General features: G+C 38.6%; 1 protein-coding gene across 3 annotated transcripts in view; it reads right to left on the bottom strand.

The window, feature by feature from the left end:
• The window catches only part of LOC126968294 (uncharacterized), an 85,028-nt gene that overhangs the window by 17,268 nt on the left and 43,118 nt on the right, over nt 1-24,642 (bottom strand). For all 3 annotated transcript variants that reach the window (XM_050813204.1, XM_050813205.1, XM_050813206.1), the window contains exons 12-24: nt 23,424-23,553; nt 22,334-22,429; nt 21,078-21,192; nt 19,137-19,235; nt 18,861-18,961; nt 16,885-16,974; nt 16,565-16,625; nt 12,941-13,026; nt 6,052-6,468; nt 5,282-5,384; nt 4,877-4,950; nt 2,264-2,354; nt 1,712-1,784 (exon numbers count right to left, since the gene is read on the bottom strand). In XM_050813204.1, coding sequence (XP_050669161.1) covers nt 1,712-1,784; nt 2,264-2,354; nt 4,877-4,950; nt 5,282-5,384; nt 6,052-6,468; nt 12,941-13,026; nt 16,565-16,625; nt 16,885-16,974; nt 18,861-18,961; nt 19,137-19,235; nt 21,078-21,192; nt 22,334-22,429; nt 23,424-23,553 — 1,536 coding nt within the window. The remainder of the gene's footprint in view (nt 1-1,711; nt 1,785-2,263; nt 2,355-4,876; nt 4,951-5,281; nt 5,385-6,051; nt 6,469-12,940; nt 13,027-16,564; nt 16,626-16,884; nt 16,975-18,860; nt 18,962-19,136; nt 19,236-21,077; nt 21,193-22,333; nt 22,430-23,423; nt 23,554-24,642) is intronic.

Genomic DNA, 24,642 nt, shown 5'->3' with positions numbered 1-24,642 from the left:
CTGTTCCTGTCATATTAAAATCTTTTTAATTGAAAACTCCTTGGTTTTAAAAATCGATTACCATTTATTTATTTAAAAAAAGATTCTCGGTGTTGTCACAAGGTATTTTCAAACTTGTTTAGTCGTTGAGAAAATGGAATTGACTCGAGAAAATTATAGAGCGATGATTTATTATTCATTTGGTGATGAAGCCCCATCCAAAACCACAATTTATCGCTGGTTTGCTGAATATCAACGTGGACGTGTCAAGCTCAGTCATGATCCCCGTCAGGGTCGTCCAAAAACTGCAGTCACCAAAGAAAACGTTGATGCTGTGCGTAAGCTGATTGAGGAAGATCGACATGTGACATACCGCGAAATTCAGGCAACTTTAGACATTGGCATGAGTCAAATACAAATAATCTTGCATGAACAATCATGTGTAAAAAAGTTGTTTTCGCGATGGATACCGCATTTGCTCTGTGAAGAGCAAAAATTAGCTCACGCTACTTGGTGCGTCAGAACTCTCGAAAGATTCCAGGATCCTCAAATGCTGTATACAACATCGTATAAGGTGACGAATCCTGGATATGCGCAAACGAACCCGAAACATAAAACCAGTCACGAGTTTGGGTGTTCGAAAATGAGTTAAAGCCAACAAAAAATTGTTCGTTCACGGAGTGTTGCAAAAAAAATGGTGGCCACGTTTGTCTCCAAAACCGGCCCTGTTGCGACTTTTCCTCTTGAGGGACAAAGAACGGTTAATACAGAATGGTATGCTAGCATTTGTTGTTTGCCACAGGTCATTTCTGAACTCCGTAAAGAGAACTGCAACCGCCTCATCATCCTCCATCACGACAATGCGAGTTCTCACACCGCGCACAGAACAAAAGAGTTTTTAGAGCAAGAAAACATAGAATTATTAGACAGACCGCCATACAGCCCCGACCTAAGACCTAATGATTTCTATACTTTCCCTAAAATAAAGAATAAATTGCGTATTCAGAGATTTTCATCACCTGAAGAAGCTGTAGACGCCTACAAAACGGCCATTTTGGAGACCCCAACTTCGGAATGGAATGGTTGCTTCAATGATTGGTTCCATCGTATGGAAAAATGTGTCAAGTTTCGCGAAAAATACTTCGAAAAGCAATAAATAATTTTTAAAAAGTAATGTTGTGTCACTTCCTTGATTCCCGATACTTTTAGTGCAGCCCTAGTACAAGTAACAAAACAGTAGCGTAACTCTCTCTGCTTGAAATTTATACATACGTCTGGGCGAAGCGCTAGGGTTGGTACACAAAAAGATTGACAACGCAGACGGCGCGGTGCAGCAAATTTAACTCGGACAGCGACCAGTCTCAGAGGCGTACGGAGTGGAACTCAATAGTTTTGTCTCCCCAAGATTGATTAGCGGCCCCGTAATTCGTGTGTATGTGTGCGTTCGTTAAATTACTTCGTTCTATAACTATATTGTGCTATCAATGCCTAAGTTAGCACTCGGCTACTAGATTACTTACAGGGGCGTTTCGAAATGATACTATGGAAATAGATTTACTTAGTAGAGCTTTTTTTATAATTACGGTTTAATAAAGTAGCTCTAACAGTACATGTATTCAATGTTGCCATGCTAGCTCCACGCTGTAAAAAAGAACTTTTGAATGAATGGTAATCCCACATATAAACTGTCAATATTAGCTCTTTACAGTCAAAGTATAAAAAAATATCTTACCCTCGCTGCTGTATCAGAGGTTCAGGGCATCCACCATAGGCGTTGAACTCTGTTGGGTAAGGGTAGCTGGGATCTATAAAAAAAAATTTAGGCTTGTTTATTGGATAGCAGGTCTTGAAGAGAGTACGGATCTCCTGATTGGAAGCGATCACCACCGCTCATACTATTTTGCATTAAAAGTGTCATTTTCTGAACTAAATGAATAAATTATTTATTTGATGCCCAGTGCTTCCCCGGGGCATGAAAAGAATAGGGAAGTCCCAGGCCCAAGGGTGTCAAAGTGTAAAAGACGACTTAGGGGAGGTTTTTTGCACAGGATGCCGTCTAGATTATGGGTACCACAACGGCGCCTTTTTCTGCTGTGTAAGCATTGTTGTGTTTCGGTATGAAGGGAGCCGTAGCTAGTGAAATTACTGGACAAATAAGGTGACGAGCGCAATTATAGTGCCGCTCAGAATTTATGAGTTTTTCAAGAATCAATCAAGAAAACATCAGCGTCTTGCTCGTCTCGTCCCCTATTGTCATAAAAAAAGTGAGTTTGTCTTTGCTTACCTATCCGAAACGTGTTGTCCGCCTGTTGGGCCGCTAAATGTTTGTGTTCTTCCAGCATCGGTTGATATAGAGTGGCCTGCATGTTTTGATCCTAGAATATTTAATTATTATTATTTTGCTGACTACTCTAGTAGGGCAGGAACACCTATCCTTGGAATGTGTATTCATCAACGACTTACAACAAACAAGACTAGACTCACAATCAAGCTCAAAAATTGTCGATGCAAAACTCTGCCTACGCGTCCATTAGGCAGAGATTTCGTTCAGTTTTGACCGCGCTTTAAATACAACGCCACGCGTGACAAAGTGTGCAGTGCAAAATGATGTAACTAACTTGACGTTTTAAATAATTTTGCACAATAATTACATTTCTATTGCAAAAACAAAATATATCGCCGACGAAATGTGCGAAAGAGACATTTCGCACTATAATCAATGAGCTTCTTATGAGCATATACAATAGACTTTGAACATTACTGCCACGAAATTAGGTGTTAATTTGAATGTTTTAACGTTATCTGTATAACTTAATGTATGTGTCTAGTTGTTTATAGTACGTCAATGGTACACATCCTGTACAGTGCAACAGTCCGTTGTGTCCTGTGCTGTATGTTTTTTATCAACAGGAATAATTTTCGTACTTTAATGCTGCTCCTAACCTGCTAAATATATATTCATGCAAAGCGGTTTTCACTTCTCATCTAAATATAAACTACTAACCCATTTTCTTCCTACGATATAAAAAATTGCTGGAAAAGAATGCCTTGATACTACAGTGGTGTACTATTTGTGTTTTGGCTTGAAAAGCCGCTTTAGCTACTATCCTGAGCGGCAGTGCATTGTAATGGGCAGTACGAATCACTCACAATCAATTGCATATCTTCCTCGTATCTACTCATATTGTTTCCACTAAGCTACGTAACTTTTTTATGACTCACACCAAATTGGTATAAAGGCTTGTAAGTAATATAAAAGTAATTAAATACTTATAATTTTTGTGAATCAAGACTTAATAAGGAAATTATAGACATTTACTTAGAGTTCATTCCAGAGCGAAATGTAATATAAATAAGAACATAGTAGGTATATACTGCCAGAATAATCTAGAAATCCTAAACTTTAGCTATACCAATATCATATTATGCTGTTGCACCTGTCTATCTAGTGACTTTTATTTTTCTGCTCTCCCAATTTTTTCAAACATCACAAGTGGGATCTCAATTCGCTAGACCGGTCAAGGTGACCGGTTTGTATTTTAAAAAGCAGGCCGATAACGGAATAAAGAATTTATCGAGATCTAATAAGGAGACCAAGTATATTGTCAGCCTTCTTTGTGTTCGTTTGAGAGCGGAAGATATTAAGTGAGTGGTTCGTTATGGAACTATAAGTGGAAACATAGTAGGTAGACTGTCAAAATAATCTAGAAATCCTGTCTTTTAAGTACCGCTGTACCAAGATCATATACAGTTCCGCCATTCCCTCTATGTAGTTACATTTATTATTACGCTTCTCTCATAATTTTTAGCGTCAGAAGTGGGAGCGAAACATAATATAAGTAAGAACATAGTAGATAATATAGACTATCAGAATAATCTAGAAACTTTAAATCCTAATCCTTAATTTTAGCTATAACAATATCATATTATGCAGTTCCACCTGCGTATTTTGTGACTTTTATTATTCTGCTTTCCCAATATTTTTAACATCAGAAGTGGGATCTCAATTTGATTGACCACCTTGACCGGTTTGTTAATAGTAGCTAGCTATTTAAAAAGCCGGCCGGATCTAATAAGGAGACCAAGTATAGTGTCAGCCTTCTTTGTGCTGAGAGCGGAAGACATTAAGCGAGTGGTTCGTCATGGAACTATAAGTGGAAACATAGTAAGTAGACTGTCAAAATAATCCAGAAATCCTGTATTTCAAGTACCACTGTACTGAGAATTCCGAAGAAGAAGAAGAAGGAAAAGGTTCCGCCTTTCCCTCTATGTAGTTACATTTATTAATACGCTTCTCTAATCATTTTTTAGCGTCAGAAGTGGGATCTCAATTCAGTTGACATACATATTTTATAACGTTTCTCCTAACGTATGGATCGCTCATCAATATCTAGTAATAAAATGAAAAAGTATATATTGCAAGTGGGAACTAAGCCTTGACTTAATATAGCATGTGATCGACAGCATTCTTAAAAAATAATCTTGATTTTTTGTATAGAACGAATTAATTATTGTAGAAAATGACAGGAGAAGAGGGTGGAATTTCTATAAAAAGCGATATTTCCCTGGCGTCGACTCACTTCTGCTTGAACGGTTGGCGAGTTAGGGTGTGACTCTGTCTGATTTCTGTTTGAATATTAGTCAGTGTCATAATTCGTAATTTATTCTTAGAAGCTTATTTTAATTTTGTAGCAATATTCTATTTAATTTTGCAGTTAATTATTTAGATGTTAGCTCGTTTGTGAATACTATTACAATTTGTTATAAAAATCCCTTTTGTTCTTATTTCCTAGAATATAGATAAATAATAATAGAACAAATACAAATAGTAATTGAAAAGGAAATAGCGTTTTATGGGAGTTTTGCCGGAGTGATAAAATAAATGTGCAGTACTTACAATTCTACAGGGACTGACGTATTGGTATGGGGTCGCCATATTCGGGTACATCATATTGTTTATTGACATCGGACCTGCGGAGAAAATTATCATAAGCTTTCTGTTAGATTACTTACAGGTTATTCCGAAAATATATTTTAAAAAATTGGTTTATTCATTAATGTGTGCTTAAGGTGATTTATGTAATTTTATTTTTGAATTTTTTTTATGCTTGCGGTTAGTTCATTCAACGTCGCCATTTTAGCTTCACGCTGTATATCGAAGGTCCATCATCAACCGAGTCAGTGGGACGAGTTCACTTACTAGTGATGAAAAACGCCCGAGAATGCCGGGAGTTTCGCGTTAATTATTTGGTTAATTAATTTTATTAGTACCTGTAAGTTTTATTATAAAGAAAATACATACGTATGTTTGGATCAGGCTGCGGCGTGATTTTGGCGTGAGACATCATCGTTTGCAGCTCAGCCATTTCCGAGTTGTAAGCGGCCATTGCTTGCTGTTGTTGCAACTGAAACAAACATAATATATATATAAAAGATTTCCACCTATGTATGACTATCTCTGGAACCATATGGCGTAGACTTGAAATTTGGTATGAATATTCCTTTCGCCGAGTAGAGCTCAGCTAAGAACGGATTTGACAAAATTCCACCCGTAAGAGTTTTTTTATTATAAACAGAACAACGTCTGTCGGGTCAGCTAGTATATATATATCCACGCCGTCTACTGTGTGTGCATTCGCTGACAACACCAATGTACACCAGTAAAACGGCGCCTATTTCTAAAACATTACTGGGTTTCGGACTGAAGGACGCCGTAGCTAGTGAAATTACTGGGCAAATGAGACTTAACATGTTACATCTCAAAGTGCAAATGTAGTGCCGCTCAGAATTTTTGGGATTTTCAATCATCCTGGGCGGCACTGCATTGTAATGGGCAGGGCGTATGAATTACCATCAGCTGACGGCGCCCTTACTGCTTCACGGCTGAAATAGGTGCTGTTGTAGTACCCATAATATAGCCGGCATCCTGTGCATAGGAGCCTCCCATTGATATATTTAATCCCAGAAGGGATAACTTTAAAAAAACCTTCATTTTCATATTTTCACCTTTTTATTATTTTTATTTATTAAGATTATAGATTCAGCTTTGGTATCAAATATTAATTAACTTACCTCATCATTCCCGTAAATCATCTCCTGTCCATAGTTTTGATACACCATTTCTTGACTCGGATATATTACAGCTTGGTTTTCCGCAATTTTGTTTGCCCGATAACTATCGAACACGCGCTGATTGGCTGGCTTGTAATATTGCTGATTTGCCGGCTCCAATTGAGGCGTCTGATTGGCCGGCTTCGGTTCGTACTGTTTTTGAATTTCGAACTTTTGTTCAAACTGTTTATTATCTACTTCCTCGCGTTCGAATTTCGTTTCTATATTCTCTGCTATGTGTGGCTCAACTTCGTATACTGAGATGTTGTCTTTGGTTTCAATAGGCTCAATAGGCTGTGGTGTTATTTCCTCTTTAGTCTTTGGTTCTTTGGACGGGCTGTTGGGTATTGAACTAACTTTTGATTCTTGTGGCGACATCTGCAAAATAACAATATATCATTGTTCCTTTACTTTAATAAATTTTAAAAGTATATTTACTTTGACAGCTTTACATTACAATCAAAATTAATGAGATTCTTTTTAGTGTACGGCGCGCCTAAATAAGTTTTCACTTTTAAGAACTCTTTAATACCACACGACAAAAGGAAAACCTTTATCAATGGGAGGTTATTCACACGAAATATAACTATAATCAACGATACAAATGATTTAAGTCCTCCCCAGTGCCAATTCCGCCAATATTTGTTCTTAAAACAATTCGACACGTGCTTCGCCTCTACACGAGGCAGCCCCAGGACGTGCCGTCTCGCCAAAATCTCGCACGAGACTAGTCCGGATTTCCGCAAAGTAACGCCTAATTCAATAAATTTTCTATAATCAACGAGTCAACTTTACTGAAAGGAGCGCCATAAGGAAAAGTGTGACAGATAGGTCTCACTCAATACGCATAAATTAAAGTGTTAGCGTGCTTTGATTAACAAAACTAACTAAATAGACAATATCTAAGAAAGCGCGACCAAAAAGTGTCCGGAGCTTGTTGCATACAAGTATAAACTTTAACAGCTAACATTATATTGGTAACTTAAAGAGATTCTGTGTATTTTAAACTCTATATCTGCATTTATTTATTAGGCACTTCAACAGAATACATATTAATACATTTACAAATATAAACTTGACATTATTTACAATTCTAATATGCACACCTATAGTAGAAATGCACAGCATTGACTAATAATAATTTAAAGTAGGTATTTTAAAATTAATCTTATATATAAAATTCTCGTGTCACAATGTTCGTTCCCGTACTCCTCCGAAACGGCTTGACCGATTCTCATGAAATTTTGTGAGCATATTGAGTAGGTCTGAGATTATTTTTTTTTTTTTTTTTTATGGAATAGGAGGACAAACGAGCGTACGGGTCACCTGGTGTTAAGTGATCACCGCCGCCCACACTCTCCTGCAACACCAGAGGAATCACAAGAGCGTTGCCGGCCTTTAAGGAAGGTGTACGCGCTTTTCTTGAAGGTACCCATGTCGTATCGTCCCGGAAACACCGCACAAGGAAGCTCATTCCACAGCTTCGTGGTACGAGGAAGAAAGCTCCTTGAAAACCGCACTGTGGAGGACCGCCACACATCCAGATGGTGGGGATGATATCGTAACTTGTGGCGTGTCGTGCGAAGGTGAAATTCGGCGGCAGGAATCAGGTTGAACAGCTCTTCGGAACACTCCCCGTGATAAATGCGGTAGAAGACACACAATGAAGCGACGTCTCTACGCAACGCCAAGTGATCCAGCCGTTCACAGAGTACTGGGTCCCCGACAATATGAGCTGCTCTGCGTTGCACGCGGTCAAATGGATCGAGCTGATACTGGGGTGCGCCAGACCAGAGATGACAGCAATACTCCATGTGAGGCCGGACCTGCGCTTTGTAGAGCGCTAGAATGTGGGCCGGCTTGAAGTATTGCCGTGCTCTATTTATGACGCCCAGTTTCTTTGAAGCCAGTTTGGCTTTGCCCTCCAGATGGGCACGGAATTGGCAATTGCTCGAGATTTCGAGACCCAGTATTCCGATACTAGGCGAGGCTTTAAGGGAAGTGTTCTCGAAGAGCGGTGATACGGCAAATGGGGTTTTTTTAGTGGTAAACGCGCAAACTTGAGTCTTCTGGGGGTTAAATTGGACAAGGTTCAACTTACCCCATTCCGCGACCTTCTCGAGAGAGGACTCGATAGAAGACACAAGTTTCACCCGGCACTGGTCGACGTTTTCCCGAGAGAGACCTGCATGGCCCGTGTATACGGCATCACCAGTGCTGTCGTCTGCATAGCAATGCATGTTGGCGGTGTCCAACATATCATTGATATGCAGAAGAAACAGCGTGGGAGATAGCACACAGCCTTGGGGCACTCCAGCGTTCACGGGCTTGGGATTCGAGCAATAACCGTCGATAACGACCTGTATGCTGCGCCCAGTGAGGAAGCTGGAGGTCCACTTGCATAAGCTCTCGGGAAGCCCAAATGATGGAAGTTTTGCGAGAAGCGCCTTGTGCCATACACGATCAAAGGCCTTCGCTATATCCAGACCAACTGCCAGGCCTTCCCCCTTGCTTTCAATAGCCGCCGCCCATCTGTGTGTTAGGTATACCAGAAGATCGCCAGTCGACCGACCATGGCGAAAGCCGTACTGCCGGTCGTTGATCAACTGGTGACCCTCAAGGTATACCAAGAGCTGGCGGTTAATTATGCTCTCCATAATTTTGGAGAGTAGGGAGGTAATAGCAATAGGCCTGTAGTTTGCCGGATCCGAACTGTCTCCTTTTTTTGGGATCGGATGGACAAGGGCTGACTTCCATGAATCAGGGACTACGCCTTTTGAATAAGAGTGCCGGAATAAACGCGTTAGCACCGGCGTCAACTCAGGGGCACACGTTCTAAGCACGATTGGAGAAATGCCATCCGGCCCGCTCGACTTCCTGACGTCCAACGAAAACAGAGCTCGCCTAACAGTTTTCTGTCGGAACTGTACTTCAGCCGTATGGGCCAGGGTGTCATTCCTCATGTGCAACGGCGGCATGGACGGCTGGTTGAAGTTACCAAGAGCAGCTTTCGACAACGACCAGAACTTGCGTGTTCCGGTCGGGTAACTGGAAAGCTGCTCGCCAATTTTGACGACGTGCTTCGATTTCGCACGGGCGATTTGCCGCTAAAAAAATCTGGAGGCACGGTTATATTTCCTCTTCAGAACTTTGCAGTTCGGATCCTTTGAGCCCAGCGCCGCAACCCAAGTTCGATACGCCTGTTTTTTGCAGTCAGATGCTGCTTTAACTGACGCATCGAACCAGGGCTGTGATCTGCCACCGATCGGTACTACAGAGCTTGGTATAAAAATATCCATGCCCTGCAGTATCACATCGGCTACTGCAACGGCGCAGGCACTAGGATCATCTGAAAGGAAACAAACCCTGCCCCAAGGGTAGGATGCAAAAAAGGAACGCATCCTATCCCAATCTGCTGACAAACTGTAGTGCCAAACGCGGCGGGTCGCTGGTGGTCTGCGACGTTGGCGTCGGATAGGCACTACACTCCTGACCAGGCAATGGTCGGACGTTCCGAGAGGGGCGTCGACAGAGACCTGGTAACCATCGGGATGTGTAGTCAGCAGAAGATCTAATAAGGACGGCATGTGGCTATCCACATCCGGGAGCCGCGTCGGCGACTCAACCAATTGGGACAGACCATACGCCAATGCAAAATTATGCACAGATCGCCCTGCGTAGTCTGTGGTACGTGATCCAAGCCATTCGGCATTGTGCCCGTTGAAATCACCCAAAACTACGATTTCAGCGGAGGGGATCTGAGCAAGCACGTCATCAAATGCCGCTTGAACGCAGCCCATGAGGTGATCCGTTTCTGCGTTACCACTATGGGACCTGTAGACACACGCATAGATGCGGACGCGGTCCTCTAAATCTACGCGGAGCCAGAGAGTAGACAGGCCCCTACCCTCAAAATTGCCGAGACGGCGACAGCAGATATCCTCCCTAACGTACACACATACCCCGGCATGAGGCATGAAATTATGCTCAATTTTGTACCCGGGGTACGTTAAATATGACGTATCGCTAGGTCGAGATATCTGCGTCTCCGTAAGGAAACACAAGGCCGGCTGCGCCGTCTCAAGGTGGTGGTGGACGGCGTTTAAGTTGGAGTGAATTCCCCGGATGTTACAAAAGTCCACATTAAGCGTGGAGCGGGGTGCCGTGGTGTTGCTGCCCTGTTTGTCCTGTGACATACGCGGTACTGTGCCCTCCCCAGAATACGAGGGGCAGCCCGAGCGCGAATGCTCGGGGAGGGATTCTCCGGCTCTACAAGAGCCGGTACCCTCCTGGGGTAATTTATTTTTAAGGACCGCTCTCATATTTTGTTGGGGGGGGGGGGGGAAGGACGGGGGGGAATGGCCTCCGGTCCTCGACACTAACCTATGCGAAACATAGCGGCACTAGGCCGCTACTTCACGCCGGTATTCTGTGCGAGTGTGGTAAGTAACCCGGACGAGTCTGGCCCGATTGTGCTGACGTCATAAGACAGAAGTGTGACTCTCCCACTTTCAAAAAGCCCGTAGTCGCCTCTTACGACACCCTTGGACCTGGGACTACCCTATTCTTTTTACGCCCCGAGGCAGCACAGGGCAAATCTCGAGAATTGGCCAACATCTATTTTTCATACCCCTAAATGTTAGGGGTGGTCCACACGATTTTTTTTTTTTTTTGAATTTTTTTTAAATTTGTTTGATTATGAGTCGGCATAAAAAAATACATACAACTTCAAATTTTCACCCATCTACGATCAACAGTTACTTTTGTATCGCGATTTTAATATCGGCAATACAACGTTTGCTGGGTCAGCTAGTTACATATAAAAGTTAATGTGAAAATTAAATTTAAGTAACTAGGTTAGTTTATAGTATGACTTAAAAGTATGTTAGTATTTTATTCTTAAGTGAGCCACGAGAGTCATTGAATATATCTACATTTGGGTGTTTTCTAACAAGCATGTTATATTGTTCGCCAGCTCTGATAATTGGCGAATTCAGTCCTAAATTCGATTTTATAAGAGGTCTGCTAAATGTATTATGAATAATTTTACGCGGATACCTCGAAGGTACGGTGAAAGCTATTTTATCGAGCAGCTCCGTATTATTGACATGGTTGTTAACTATTTTGGAAATAAATAAAATATCAAATGCATTATTAAGATGCAACGTCGCACGCACGCACGCGTCTATGGCGGGCACCACTCCTATCACAAAGTGAAAGTCGAATAAACTTTATTCAATTAGGCTTAAATAAAAGCTTTTAAATCGTCACTATAATAATATTTCTTTTAAATTACTGAATCTACCATATGTCGTTGAACCCGTGAGAAGAAATAAAACTCAACGGCCACTCTTTTTTCACATAAAAAAATAGTTTGTAAGGTGCTGCATCCAATATATGAATAGTGTTTAAATAATATAAATTATTTCATAATAAGTAATAAAGAGTAAACTGTAGAAATATAAATGATCGTATATTGGTAATACAACCTTTGGAGAACATGATGGTCGTGATTACTGTCATAATTAGTAATTGCATCCAACAAATACAATGATTTATTAACTATATCTTCCCTTCGCACATATTTGAGGGAAGGAGACGACCCGGCACACGACGCCGCCGCAAGCAATGTCAATACGTCATAATAAGGCTCAATAACTAAAAACTCTGCTCACGTCACTCTCCCGATCTAATTATACTTTATTTGTAAACTTTGTGTATGTACTTAATTAAATTTTTCTTTTACGAACTCAACTCGTGTCAGCAATCCGGACACATCATCGTGATATTTGGTTTGTTGTTATATTAATGTAAATTTGTAAAGTTTTAAATAAATATATTTAAAAAAAAATTACGTGTTGCGCACATTCTCGGAAACTTTTTTAGCCTGATTGGGAGTCTATTCCAAGTCAACAGTCCACCTTCCCACCTTCGCACGACACACCACAAGTTAGGATATCATCCCCACCATCTGGATGTGTGGTGGTCCTCCACAGTGCGGTTTTCAAGAAGCTTTCTTCCACGTACTACAAAGCTGTGGAATGAACTTCCTTGTGCGGTGTTTCCGGGACGATACGACATGGATACCCTCATAAAAAAGCGCGTACACCTTCCTTAAAGGCCGGCAACGTTCTTGTGATTCCTCTGGTGTTGCAAGAGAATAAATAATGTTGCGCAATACGGCATCTGTATAGCTACAGGTATACTGCTAAAAGCATTTCAATGACGCGAACTCACCAGATTTACCCATCGAAAGAGTGTCTAACTATATATTATATTTTTTTATAATTTATTAGCATAAAAGCAGAATTAACGCAGTTGAGATGCGATCACTGCGTAGTATGTGTGGGGTAAGACTGACAGATAGAATTCCGAATGCGGTAATACGAGCGCGCTGTGGTTTGAAAGAGGTTGTTGTGACAAGGACTGAAAAAGGAATACTTAAATGGTTTGGACACGTGGAGCAAATGAGTGAAGAAAGAATGACGCATCAAATATATAAGGCAAGTGTGTGTGGGCGAGTCGGTCGCGGGAGACCTCGTAGAACATTCGTCGATCAAATTGGGGACGTTTTGAGAAAAGGAGAGGTCCGAAGCATGAATGTAGAGGAAGCGCGTAAGGTTTGTAAGGATAGAAGCAAATGGCATTCTATTGTCTCTGCCTACCACGACGGGAACAAGGCGTGAGTATGTGTGTGTGTGTGTGTTATTTATTAGCGCCAGTCATGACCACGTCAGTGACGCCTACCTAAAAGATTTTCCTCTATCAAAAAGTGCCCAACGCGACTGAAGAAGTTTTCAAATAAAAAAAAAATCCTTGTAACAATGTTATGGCTAGACTAAGTATTTACCTTTTCACTCGCACACTTTTCGCAGCTGCCATTTCCAGAACAATCGCAGCAACACTTGCGGCACTCCTCTGACGCGCAATCACTCTCTGTTAGAACACGAAAATGACTTTATAGTAGAGAACGCGACCGTCATTCATGCGTTGTCATGAAAAAAAAAACGTTTAAAAAAACCGACTTCAAAAAATTAAAAAGTATCAAACAAGTAACTAAAAACTTAATTTAATACACCTATTAAGCAAACCTATACCTTTAATATTAATAAAATACTATTATTTATATGTGCTACCTATTGATAGGTTTTAAGTCGGTGCCAAAACTTAAAAAAAGTAAAACTTAATATTATAAAAAGCTTATTGTAATAATTATTCAGGTTGTCTGTCGACGCGTGTCTGTCCACTTGGGTTGTTTTGTTCTAGACGAAGCTATCCCGCTCAAAGTCACGCGTGGCAAGTGTAGGCACCTACTATTACATTTGGCTTGGCACCGACTTACCGTACAAATAATACTATTTTATTGATATTTAAGGTATAATTATGGTAGGTAAGAAATATATAGGGTTAAAAATGAAAGTATTTTTTTATGGAATAGGGGGACAAACGAGCTTACGGTATCTACTGATGGTATATGATCACCGCAGCCCCTACTCTCTTGTAACACCAGAGGAATCACGAGAACGTTTAGTTTTTTTTTTTTGTAGCTGCTTTCTTGAGCTGCAATTTTGCAATTTTGTAATGGGTATGCTATATATATGGTTCGCTGTATTATAATAGGTAGGAAAGTTCGTATCGTTCGTCACTTTTTCTCATAAAACAACCCTAGTAGACAAAATATTCTAAGAATAAGAATAACTTGCCATTTGGTCTTGGTTTGTAAAGAGCTTTAGTACAGTTCTGAGCAGTCCTATTTCACTGGGACCAATGTGATCTATTGTGATAGCCATTGCTCAGTTAAGATTGATTATTTTCATGAATTTTATTATATCTTTTGCAGTTAGCGTGAAGAGAGAAGAAGCAGAGTGAAGTATCTCAATTGGTTGAAGAACTGGTTTTCCCAGAATTTAAACAGAATTTTATAACGAGGCGGTACTTGAACGGTTAGCTCAGTTGGTTAGAGCACCGGCACGGAACGTCATCGTTCATAAAATTTTGTTTTTCAAATTTTATTTGTGTATTAATCCTAGAAGTGAGGGTAATCACTTTAAAAACATTACATATTGTAAAGAAATGCTACGTTTACACATTAATGAACCACATTCGGGGAGTATGTATAACGGGGCTTCATCTGTACTATCATAGAATCTACACGCTCTGTAATCTCCGCAGCCTAAGATTGAGAGGTGTTTGTTTAACCTGCCGTTAATAAAAACAAATAGTGATTCATCTTTTTTATTTTGCCGATAACACCACAAAGCGTGTCAGCACACCTATTAAGTATATGTGGGCGTTAAACCAGGGTTTACTTGAAGAGTCCACCATGAAGAAATACAACACTAAGAATTTCTCAGTTTATTGAAGCACAACTGCTAGTATAGATATGAACCGTCTTTACATAAAACAACCGCTTTTATAGCTTCCGTACAATAGATGAGACAGAGTAGATACAACTTCTTTTAAAACACAAATACAATTAGGTATTGTAAAATAATTCCTAAATACAGCTCAATAAATGTATTAGTGAATTTATATATCACTTCAAATGATTTATATAATAGTTTGTTCATTTAATTTGAACAAACATTACGAAGTAAGAAGATGGCGCTGCAAGCAAGTTTCGAAATACAATTAAGAACAACTTAATGCATAAAATAATAAAGTTTGATACAGAATAACGATATTAATTCTAATACAAATTAATTTGTGCATTTTCACATTCAATTAAGTATTTTAACAATAAATAGAACATCAAACATCTTCAAACAAATCAAACAGTCAAAACAGTGTCTATTAAATTAGTTAGACCTTAATAAATAACAGTTTTATGTTTACAAATAGCTATTTGTATTTAAATCTTATATATTTCAGATATATCTATAATAATATATTCATTTTAATGATAAACTAAAACATAAATATCAATAGTTGCAAACAATTGACGGTAGGTGGCGATTTGCGCCCATATATATAAAGTAAAAAAATGTACAAATTTGATAAAAGATATCGTATAGATGACGTACCGAGTAAGAGGGAGACACCACTTTAGAGTATTCCGCAACAGTATTTCGTATCGTATGTGTTGTTGTTCCTAAAACAAATCTCACTCGGGCTATAGTGTTGTGAAGGGTTGGGAAGCGCACTTTGGCGTGCATTCCACGATCAGATTTAGGATTAACTGATACGGGGCCAAGTCAGAGGCACCAAGAAGTAAAAATTGAGTTTGCATTAAAGTGTCAATGCTTGATGCAAAAGCCAAGCAATAAGAACCATCGTGAAAAATGTATGTATACATTTAATATTTTCTTTGTAATGTTTTTGTGTTATTTTTTATATAGTGTTTTTCTATAATATGTAATTGTATAATTCTGTGTAGTTTGTATTTGTTATAAATAAAGTTTTAATTCAAAAAATAGCCCTAAATCGCAAAATAATTGTCTAATTGCAATGATTAACTGTAGGTATGCGTGTTCACACATAAAAGAACAAAGAATACACATTTCGCAATGTCATTCAAAAAGCCGCATCCTCGTACGACACGTAGTATTTTATATTGTTAGTGAATAATGATATCCATAATTGGTCAGTTTAATCTACCAAGTAAATTATGAAAGTATGTTATTTATATAGTTTTTACTTTCGTTACTTTACATTTCAATACTAATTTGTTATAAAAATTATGAGAATCAGTTATTTTTTTTTTTCAAATTTAAAATAATAGTTTTATCTGTATGTCACGTGACCGAAAACGCCTACCACCATTTTGTGACGTCACTATAGCAGAAACAATTTGTTTTTAGCAACACACCAACGATACGGACTATTTTTTTGTATGACAGTAAGGGACGAGACGAGCAGGACTTCAGCTAATGGTAATTGATACTCCCTGCCCATTACTATGTAATGTCAGTCAGGATTCTTGAAAAACCCAAAAATTCTGAGCGGCATAACAATTGCGCTCGTCACCTTGAGACATAAGATGTTAAGTCTCATTTGCCCAGTAATTTCGCTAGCTAAGGCGCCCTTCAGACCGAAACACAGTAATGCTTAAACATTACTGATTCACGGCAGAAATAGGCGCCGTTGTGGTACCCATAATCTAGCCGGCATCCTGTGAATATGTGCCTCCCACTGGTAATTGTATGAATGGTCATTTTTATTTTCAATAAACATTGCACTGCACATTTGACGTTTTTTTGTTAATATTATGAAGACCATGAAGAGAATATTATCATTTTAATTTATAACAATTTTTTTCAGCATAAAGTGGAATTATTTTGAGGAAATAAAAATATGTACCAGATGGATATCGAATCTTTTTAAAATTCGAATATATTAAAAAAAAATCGAATAATAGCCTATTTGAAACAGAATTTGTGCAATGTTTATGCAGTTCAAAACAACTTCGTATAACGTTATCTTAACGAATAGGTAATTAAATACTAATTGTGTATACGGTTGGTTGTATGCTTACCAGCGTCAATGAAAGAGTGCTGCTTTTCCAGTTTGCCTCTTCGCTTTTCGTTTATTTCTGTCTGTAAGGTTGCAACATGTTTGGCTTTAGTGAAATGCAATCAACCAAAGGATTGACAATAATATTGAAATTTCATTTAATTTGTATAATCAATCCCGAAGTGAAGGATATCACTTCAAAATAATAACATGTTTAGATTTTAAAGAGCGATATCCCAAGTCAATTTCCTTATATGCAATTATCGGGATCGAGTAGGTTACAGTGGCGTGCATTGGTCTTCTAGCAAGGTGAGCTCTGTAATCAATCGTATCATCTCATACCTTTTCATTTTCTGGTGTATATATAGCGGGCGGATTTGCTGGGTCAAAATGATAAAGTGACCCATCCGGGTTGGTCAGTGGTCTGCCAGTCTGAAACAAGTCATAGCAAACATTATTTACACAAACATATTTTTACAACTCCAGCGTATTCAAGATATTCTCGACCATATGTCGCGTACACTAAGGTCGAGTTTGATATAAGTTGCTGTTACATAAGCAGCCAGTTTACTTGTTTATTCTTTCTTCGTATGTACCATAATAAGTTAGCTAGAGCTAAGGACTCCTTAATAGGTCTTGTTATTCAATTTTACAATAAAATACCAGTCAGTATACAAGGACTCAATGAGCGCAAATTCTATAATATTAAAGCTTCTTTGACAAAGAAGGTTTTCTATAGCAGATTACATAGATGATAATGTTTATGGTTCTGCACAGGCCACCTAAAATTGTATAATATTATATTAAGGGGGCTAAGTTGTTATTTGATTTAAAAGATGGACTGGGTGTTTCTTGTCAGTTCTTCTCTCCATGTCATAAGCCCCTTTAAGAACTGTTTTTTTATTATGGAATAGGAGGACAAACGAGCGTACGGGTCACCTGGTGTTAAGTGATCACCGCCGCCCACATTCTCTTGCAACACCAGAGGAATCACAAGAGCGTTGCCGGCCTTTAAGGAAGATGTACGCGCTTTTTTTGAAAGTACCCATGTCGTATCGTCCCGGAAACACCGCACAAGGAAGCTCATTCCACAGCTTAGTAGTACGAGGAAGAAAACTCCTTGAAAACCGCACTGTGGAGGACCGCCACACATCCAGATGGTGGGGATGATATCCTAACTTGTGGCGTGTCGTGCGAAGGTGGAATTCGGCGGCAGGAATCAGGTTAAATGAACTGATGTAGCTTCATGACCAAGTGTTGTTGCAAATTTTATGTTACTTTCACTCCCTATCGTAAATAAGTATATTTATTTTGCTCTTACTATTCACTACATTGTTCGATATCAGTCGAGAATAATCCTTAGGACATATAGAGGCGCACATGATTATTAAATTGACAATCCTGGAGAACATTCAGTGATATTATAATAAGCGTTACAACTCCGTGCATTTTACTGCTGATCTGCAGTGTCCAACAAGTACGAGCAGCGAAATGAGAAGTATTATTGACAACTGAAGTGTGTAATAATTGATTTGCGGAAGGAAATGTTGTGAATTCAAGTTAATCAAAGTTGATGCTGCCACTGCAATAATATTATTAGCTTACATTTTTTGATGCCGTGGTGAAAATAATTCAATAAAACCTTGTAATAAGCCAAGCCGGCAACGCTTCTGTAATTTCACGTGGACACGATAGTTCATTTGGCAAAATCGCAAAGAAATCACTATCGACGGTGGATCTAAAGCTCAATTCACATTAAGCAAATGATAAATCTTACAACAATTTAGTACACATGCAGTATAAATCACTAACAGGCGCTACTACAAAAAAATAACAGGATATATACAGATGTAATTGAATGTCTCAAGTGTTACTTCCACTAAAACTCGACACGAGGCATGCTCAGGAGATGTTGACTCACCTAGCTCTGAAACAGAGAACTCTCTTTCGTTTCTGAGTTTGAAACACGTGTCGAAGTGGTTAACGACAAATCTTAGCGGAATTAACACTTAAGACAAACCATAACAGTAGTGTCTTGACATCTAGTCTGAATTAAATATGTCATGACAGTGACATTATACCTGTGACATTAAAAGCTATAGTATAAAGAATTCACAGCACAACAGGGCAGTTCCAATTAGCCATTGGTTGGGAGCGGACGTCCCTGGATGTGGTGTTACTTACTGAAGTACAGTTGTTTCACCCGTGACCAAACGAGACACATTTCAATAATTATGGACTTACACCATACACGTTAATAAATACATTTATTAAATTAGTCAATAAATTTTCTTGAAAAGTATTTATACCGGTTTTACCTGTGGATGGATAACGATAGCTCCCGGCGGCACTGCCGCGATATCCGTTACTGCCCACACGAGGGTCGCGGCTTCACTTCCCGGCTCCGGACTGGCGCCACCTTAATTCAAATATTAGTAGAACACTATCAAAAGTATAAGAACACATTTTTCTCGTTGTGCCGTCTTTTTAAAACAACATATTTAAACTTTAGCTTCAACTTTAGTTGGTAGTCAAATATATACAGATGATTTTAATAACGTCGAAAAAAAATAGTTAAAAATATATATTATTACCAGTGGGTGACGGCGTGATTGAGTCAGTACTGCGAAGACTTAGCGTCTTGTAACCTGAACTGGAAGGTGACAACCGCCAACTGCTGGAAGCCAGATCGCCTGAAACATACAGCATAAAACTGACCGCCTGAAACTTTTATAACGCATCTTTCTACTGCCTATAGTTGTAAGAGTTAAGCCACGGACACAATGGGAACAAACGTAGCGACAAGTTGCTCAACAACTACTTTGAATGTCCCGACATCAATGCTGCGAAACATTTTGCAGGCCATTTTAGTCAGTGCCAGCCTAGCGAAATTCTCTAAGAAAAAAGCGATACACTCGATGGTATGAAACGTTCAGTCATTGATAGATTGACAGATGACGGCTATAAGCTTGTAAAAACATGGTTGACACAAAATTAGATTATAGAGAGCTCATTGACTACATTTCCAAAAAGGCATCTCGTCTTTCAGGTTTTGTGATTAGACTGACCTTCTGAAGTATAGTAAAATAACACCAATATTTAAATCGGGACTCACTTCTGACCCGAATAACTATCGACCTGTTTCGGTGTTGCCGAGGCTTAGTAAAATTTTAGAAAAAATTATTTTAAGCCAAATGCTTACTCACTTTAACACTTATAAGTTACTTCATATAAAACAATTTGGCTTTACTAGGGGACGGTCGACTACGGATGCAGGTGTTGAACTCATCAGGAATATTTTTGAGGCCTGGGAGGAATCACAGAATGCACTTGGTATCTTCTGTGATTTATCTAAGGCTTTTGATTGTGTTCAACATTCAACACTGGTCAGGAAGCTATGCCACTATGGTATAAGAGGATCTGCACTCGATCTTCTGATCTCATATTTAAATAATAGGATTTAGAGGGTCGAGGTGAATGGCAGGAGATCTCTTGGGAGTCCTCTCGGTATGGGGGTACCACAAGGGTCTATTCTTGGACCCACTCTTCCTAATTTATATAAATGATCTACCTCACCTTGTAGAAAAAAAACACAAGGTGGTATTGTTTGCGGATGGCACTTCACTTATATTCAAAGTGAAACGAAGCCAAGTTTTATATGACGAAGTAAACAATGCTCTATCTGACATCGTGTACTGGTTTAGCGCCAATAACTTATTGTTAAATAATCATAAAACCGCCTAGAACAATTTGGAAAACATCTTAGCTTACACATATAATAATAAAATTAAAAAATGTGACGCCACAGCAATAGGGAGTGGATTTCATAAGTGTTCACCTGTGAAAGAAGGGGAGGGGTCAAAACACCATAGAACTTCTGTGACTTAATTTATGAATGGCTCCTATTTAAAAAAATGTTTGTTGTTTCGTTTATGTTAATCTAAAGCGTACAGGAGTTTTTATTGGCGAAGAAAATTTAAAAACTTTATTGGTTTTAACTTAAAACTCTGCACGCGTTTCACAAAGTATTCTCATAAGTATACTGCTCGTGGCTTCGCGTGCCGGGTCGTCTCCTTCCCTCAAATATGTGCGAAAGGAACGATGGCTGATCTCGGTCCATGTGTGAACTCGTGAACAGGTGCTGCTTGTGGTGCCAGGTCGACCTGTTATAGTTATTAAGTCATTGTGTAATCACGACCATCATGTTCACGAAGCATCCTTACACAAACAATGAATTCAAGCTCTCAAGGTTGATGCATTCAATATACGATAATTTATATTTATACAGTTAATTATTTATTACTTTTTATGAAATATTTGATATTATTCAAACACGATTAATAAAAATGTATATTGCAGCCATTGTAAATTTTTTTTTATTGATTAGTGGCAGTGTTGAGTTTCTTGTGTGTTCTTCCTACGCTTAGGCAGATTTACTGATATAAAAGAAATATTTATAGTGACGATTCAAAAGCGCTTAGTTTAAGCCTAATTGAATAAAGTTTATTTGTCTTTGACTTTGAACTCAAAAATACCTTGTCTGCTCAGAACCCTGGGCTGGCTGGGTTCAGCGGTGTAGCCTCCGAAGCTGTGACTCTTCGACACCACCCCTCTAGTTGCACCATCGCCACGAGTCTCTAGTGATTGTACCTGCCAATTGATTATTTTGTTCATTGTAGTACATCTAACACGAGCACTATTAAATTTAATGTTAAATGTAAAAATAAATGTAATAATGTAAAAATTAAAATTAAATGGTACTTTAATTGTAAAACATATTTTTGATGAAAAAAAAAGCCCGCTGAGTATGTTGCGCCCATTCTTCTCAGGCCTGAGGCATTCATTTTGGAATGGGTGGTAGTTTTTTTGACTTTCAATAAGTGATTTCACATCCTATTTTGAATAAAAATATTTGAATTTGAATTGAACAGTCGTTTGGATTTTTGAAAAACGGTAATTTCAAAAACCAGTAAACGTCATCATTCCCGCAGAATACATAAAATCACCAAAGTGCTTAGTCCAAGCTTTTGAGAGCCAAATCCATATAAAAAAAAATGGCAGTTGTTGAGACTGCCGATAAAAGTGAAAACTTAGAACATTTAAATTATTAATTTTTATTTAATTTTAAAACAAATTTTCAATAATATAATAATTAAACAAAAACACTATTTCAACAATGCACAGTATATCCATTTAATTACACTTATAATATAAACACAGCATTAATGTTGCACAATACGTCAGCTGTATAGCTACAGATATACTGCTATAAGCATTTCGGTGACGCGAACTCCGAGATTTCACCCATACAAAAAGTGTCTAACTATATATATTTATTTTATAAATTTTTATTATTCTATTATCGTGTGCGCCGGTCGTAAGAATAAGATTTTCCCCTGCCAAGAAGTGCCTTCAAAAAGCCAATTTAGACGTTACATAAGTCTTTAGGCGCTTAAAGAGTTTAGTGCAAACAATGTTTAGTCAACGGTTTTACTTATTGCGCAATCGAGTCTTTTTTAAAGTGAAACTTTTATTACATCGTCTCAAACTATTTCGTCTGTGTGTTGCATGTCGCGTGACGGTCGGGCGGCGTCTATAGTTCGCAGTTCCCACGCTATTTTGTTTATTTTGTCAGTGTTTAATGTAAATGTTGTTATTTTTTAGACATTTAAGTCTTTAATGTGAAAAAAAGTTTCACTTTTACCGTGGTCTCATAAAACCACACAATCCTTTTTAATTTTTTCATTCTTTTACATGTACACGTCTCACTTTATCACCTTATTTTACCTACCTTTACTAGTTTGTTTCTCCCGAGTTCCGGCGTCAACAATTTCACAGGACCAGATCCCATCCACGGCCATTGACCCTCGTCCTGCGTACAATTATCCTGTAAATATTGACAATGTCAATTCTTTTGTTTATTACAATAAGGGACGTGACGAGCAGGACGTTCAGCTGATGAAAACTGATACACCCTGCCCATTACAATGTATTGCCGCTCAGGATTCTTGAAAAACCTTAAATTCTGAGCGGCACTACAATTGCGCTCGTCACCTTGAGACATAAGATGTTAAGTTTCATTTGCCTAGTAATTTCAATAGCTACGGCGCCCTTTAGACCGTATTACAATAATGCTTACACATTACTTTACGGCTTTAAAAGGCTTCGTTGTGGTACCCAAAATCTCGCCAGAATCCTGTGCAAATAAAAGCATACCACTGGTAAAGTTTCTTTAAAGCTTAGTATTTTTTACAGGGTCTCCGGAGTCGATGTGACTGACTGAGGGGTCAGTGAAATTGAAACGCAATATTATTCATTTCATTTTACACGTTCATCCCGGAATTCTAATTGATTTTCTGACATATTAGTGCCCTAAGTCCTGACAACTTTCTGAAAAGTTACGTCAAGATTCAGAGACAGGCCCAATCACACCACTTTTCTTTAAACTTGAAAGCGACAGTTTACTTGCGATTATATAGTAGCTGTGAACTCACGAGAAACGCGCTACCGACGCGCGTGTTGCTACAATTGTATGAACGTAAACAATTTGTTATTTTAATATGATATCCCCCACTTTTGGGGTTAATTATACAAATAAAAATTATAACAAAAATTTGCGGGTATCCTTCATGCAAGTGTAGTTGGTGCCTGAAAATAAAAGGGCGAGGTAAGGGCCCAAACAGGGAGACAGACAAGACAAAATTTAATTTTTTTTTTATTAACAGCTCTATGTAAATAACGAAAAATTTTTTTTTTGTTAACAGCTCTATATAAATATTCATATGCATACTGCATATTGTAAAAGGCATTTTAATATGACAAACACTCACGACAAATTTATTGTATGAACAGTTGTATAGATAAATAACACGTTCACTGACCGTACTAAATATCCTTCGTCTCACTCGCTCATAATCTTTCTCCCTCTGCTCTAGGGACTTGCTGCGCGTGACGTCACTGCCGCTGCCGGCACCGTCTTCGCTACTGCCACCCGCTCGCTTCAATATCGACCTGTCAATAGCAAGCAAGTCAAATGTGAATTGGAACTATATTAATTCAAAATATAATATTAAATCGCTTATTGAAAGTCAAAAATTACCACCCACTCTAAAAAGTATGGACACACGCGACACATGGATGTGTGGCGGTCCTCCACAGTTCGGTTTTCAAGGAGCTATCTACAACGTTCTACAAAGCTGTGGAATGAGCTTCATTGTGCGGTATTTCCGGGACGATAAAACATGGGTACCTTCACGAAAAGCGCGTAGACCTTCCTTAAAGGCCGGAATCGCTCCTGTGATTCCTATGGTGTTGCAAGAGAATGTGGGCAGCGGTGATCACTTAACACCGGGTGACCCGTACGCTGTACCCAGTCGGTGGTATCATTAAGAATAGTATATTATGATACAACTGATGTAAGTTGTTCATCATAAACGAGGCTGTGGGTTGCAGTAATCATAAGTCAGCCGAGTGTCTAGTGAGTAAGTTCACGAGTTTCATAAGCACTTTTTCAATACACTTGCAAGAAAAAAACAAACAAAGCCTTGCGATACAAACAAAATAAGAAAATAATGGAATGTTGAACGCGAATGTTTTTTTTTGCACTCGCCAAATATAAGTTGATTATTTACATATAGCAAATACACTACAGCCTCGCTCTGTTTATTCTCATATAATTGGCAGTTAGGTATTAACTTTACTTTGAAGGGATAATAATATTATTCTGTACGTGTTATAGTTCGGTTTTTGGCCCTAAGAACGATGTAATAAGGCTCACTATACGAGCAAGTGTGGCGTTAAAATTATGGCTACGACAGAGCTAGAAAATTCACTTGTGTGAACACACATAACTTTATGAATAATATATAATATAGACCAGGGTCGATAATTTTTGAAACTAAAAGAAATAATAGTAGGATGAAACCCATTGGATTTTTTTTGTTAAAGTTGTAAATAAAAAACCAAAATCTTGGTTTATTGAAATTTTCACAAATTTTTAGGTTATGTGAAAAAAATGTGAAAACATAAGTTGTAGATATTTTTATTACCTACAACTTTGCCACCTGTTTCTATACAACTTGTAGTTTTGCCGGAAATCGT

This window comes from Leptidea sinapis, chromosome 15, assembly GCF_905404315.1.
Source record: "Leptidea sinapis chromosome 15, ilLepSina1.1, whole genome shotgun sequence".
NCBI classification, from domain to species: domain Eukaryota; kingdom Metazoa; phylum Arthropoda; class Insecta; order Lepidoptera; family Pieridae; genus Leptidea; species Leptidea sinapis.
Note: the sequence above shows the minus strand (reverse complement) of the source record. Positions and strands in the feature narration are given on the sequence as shown.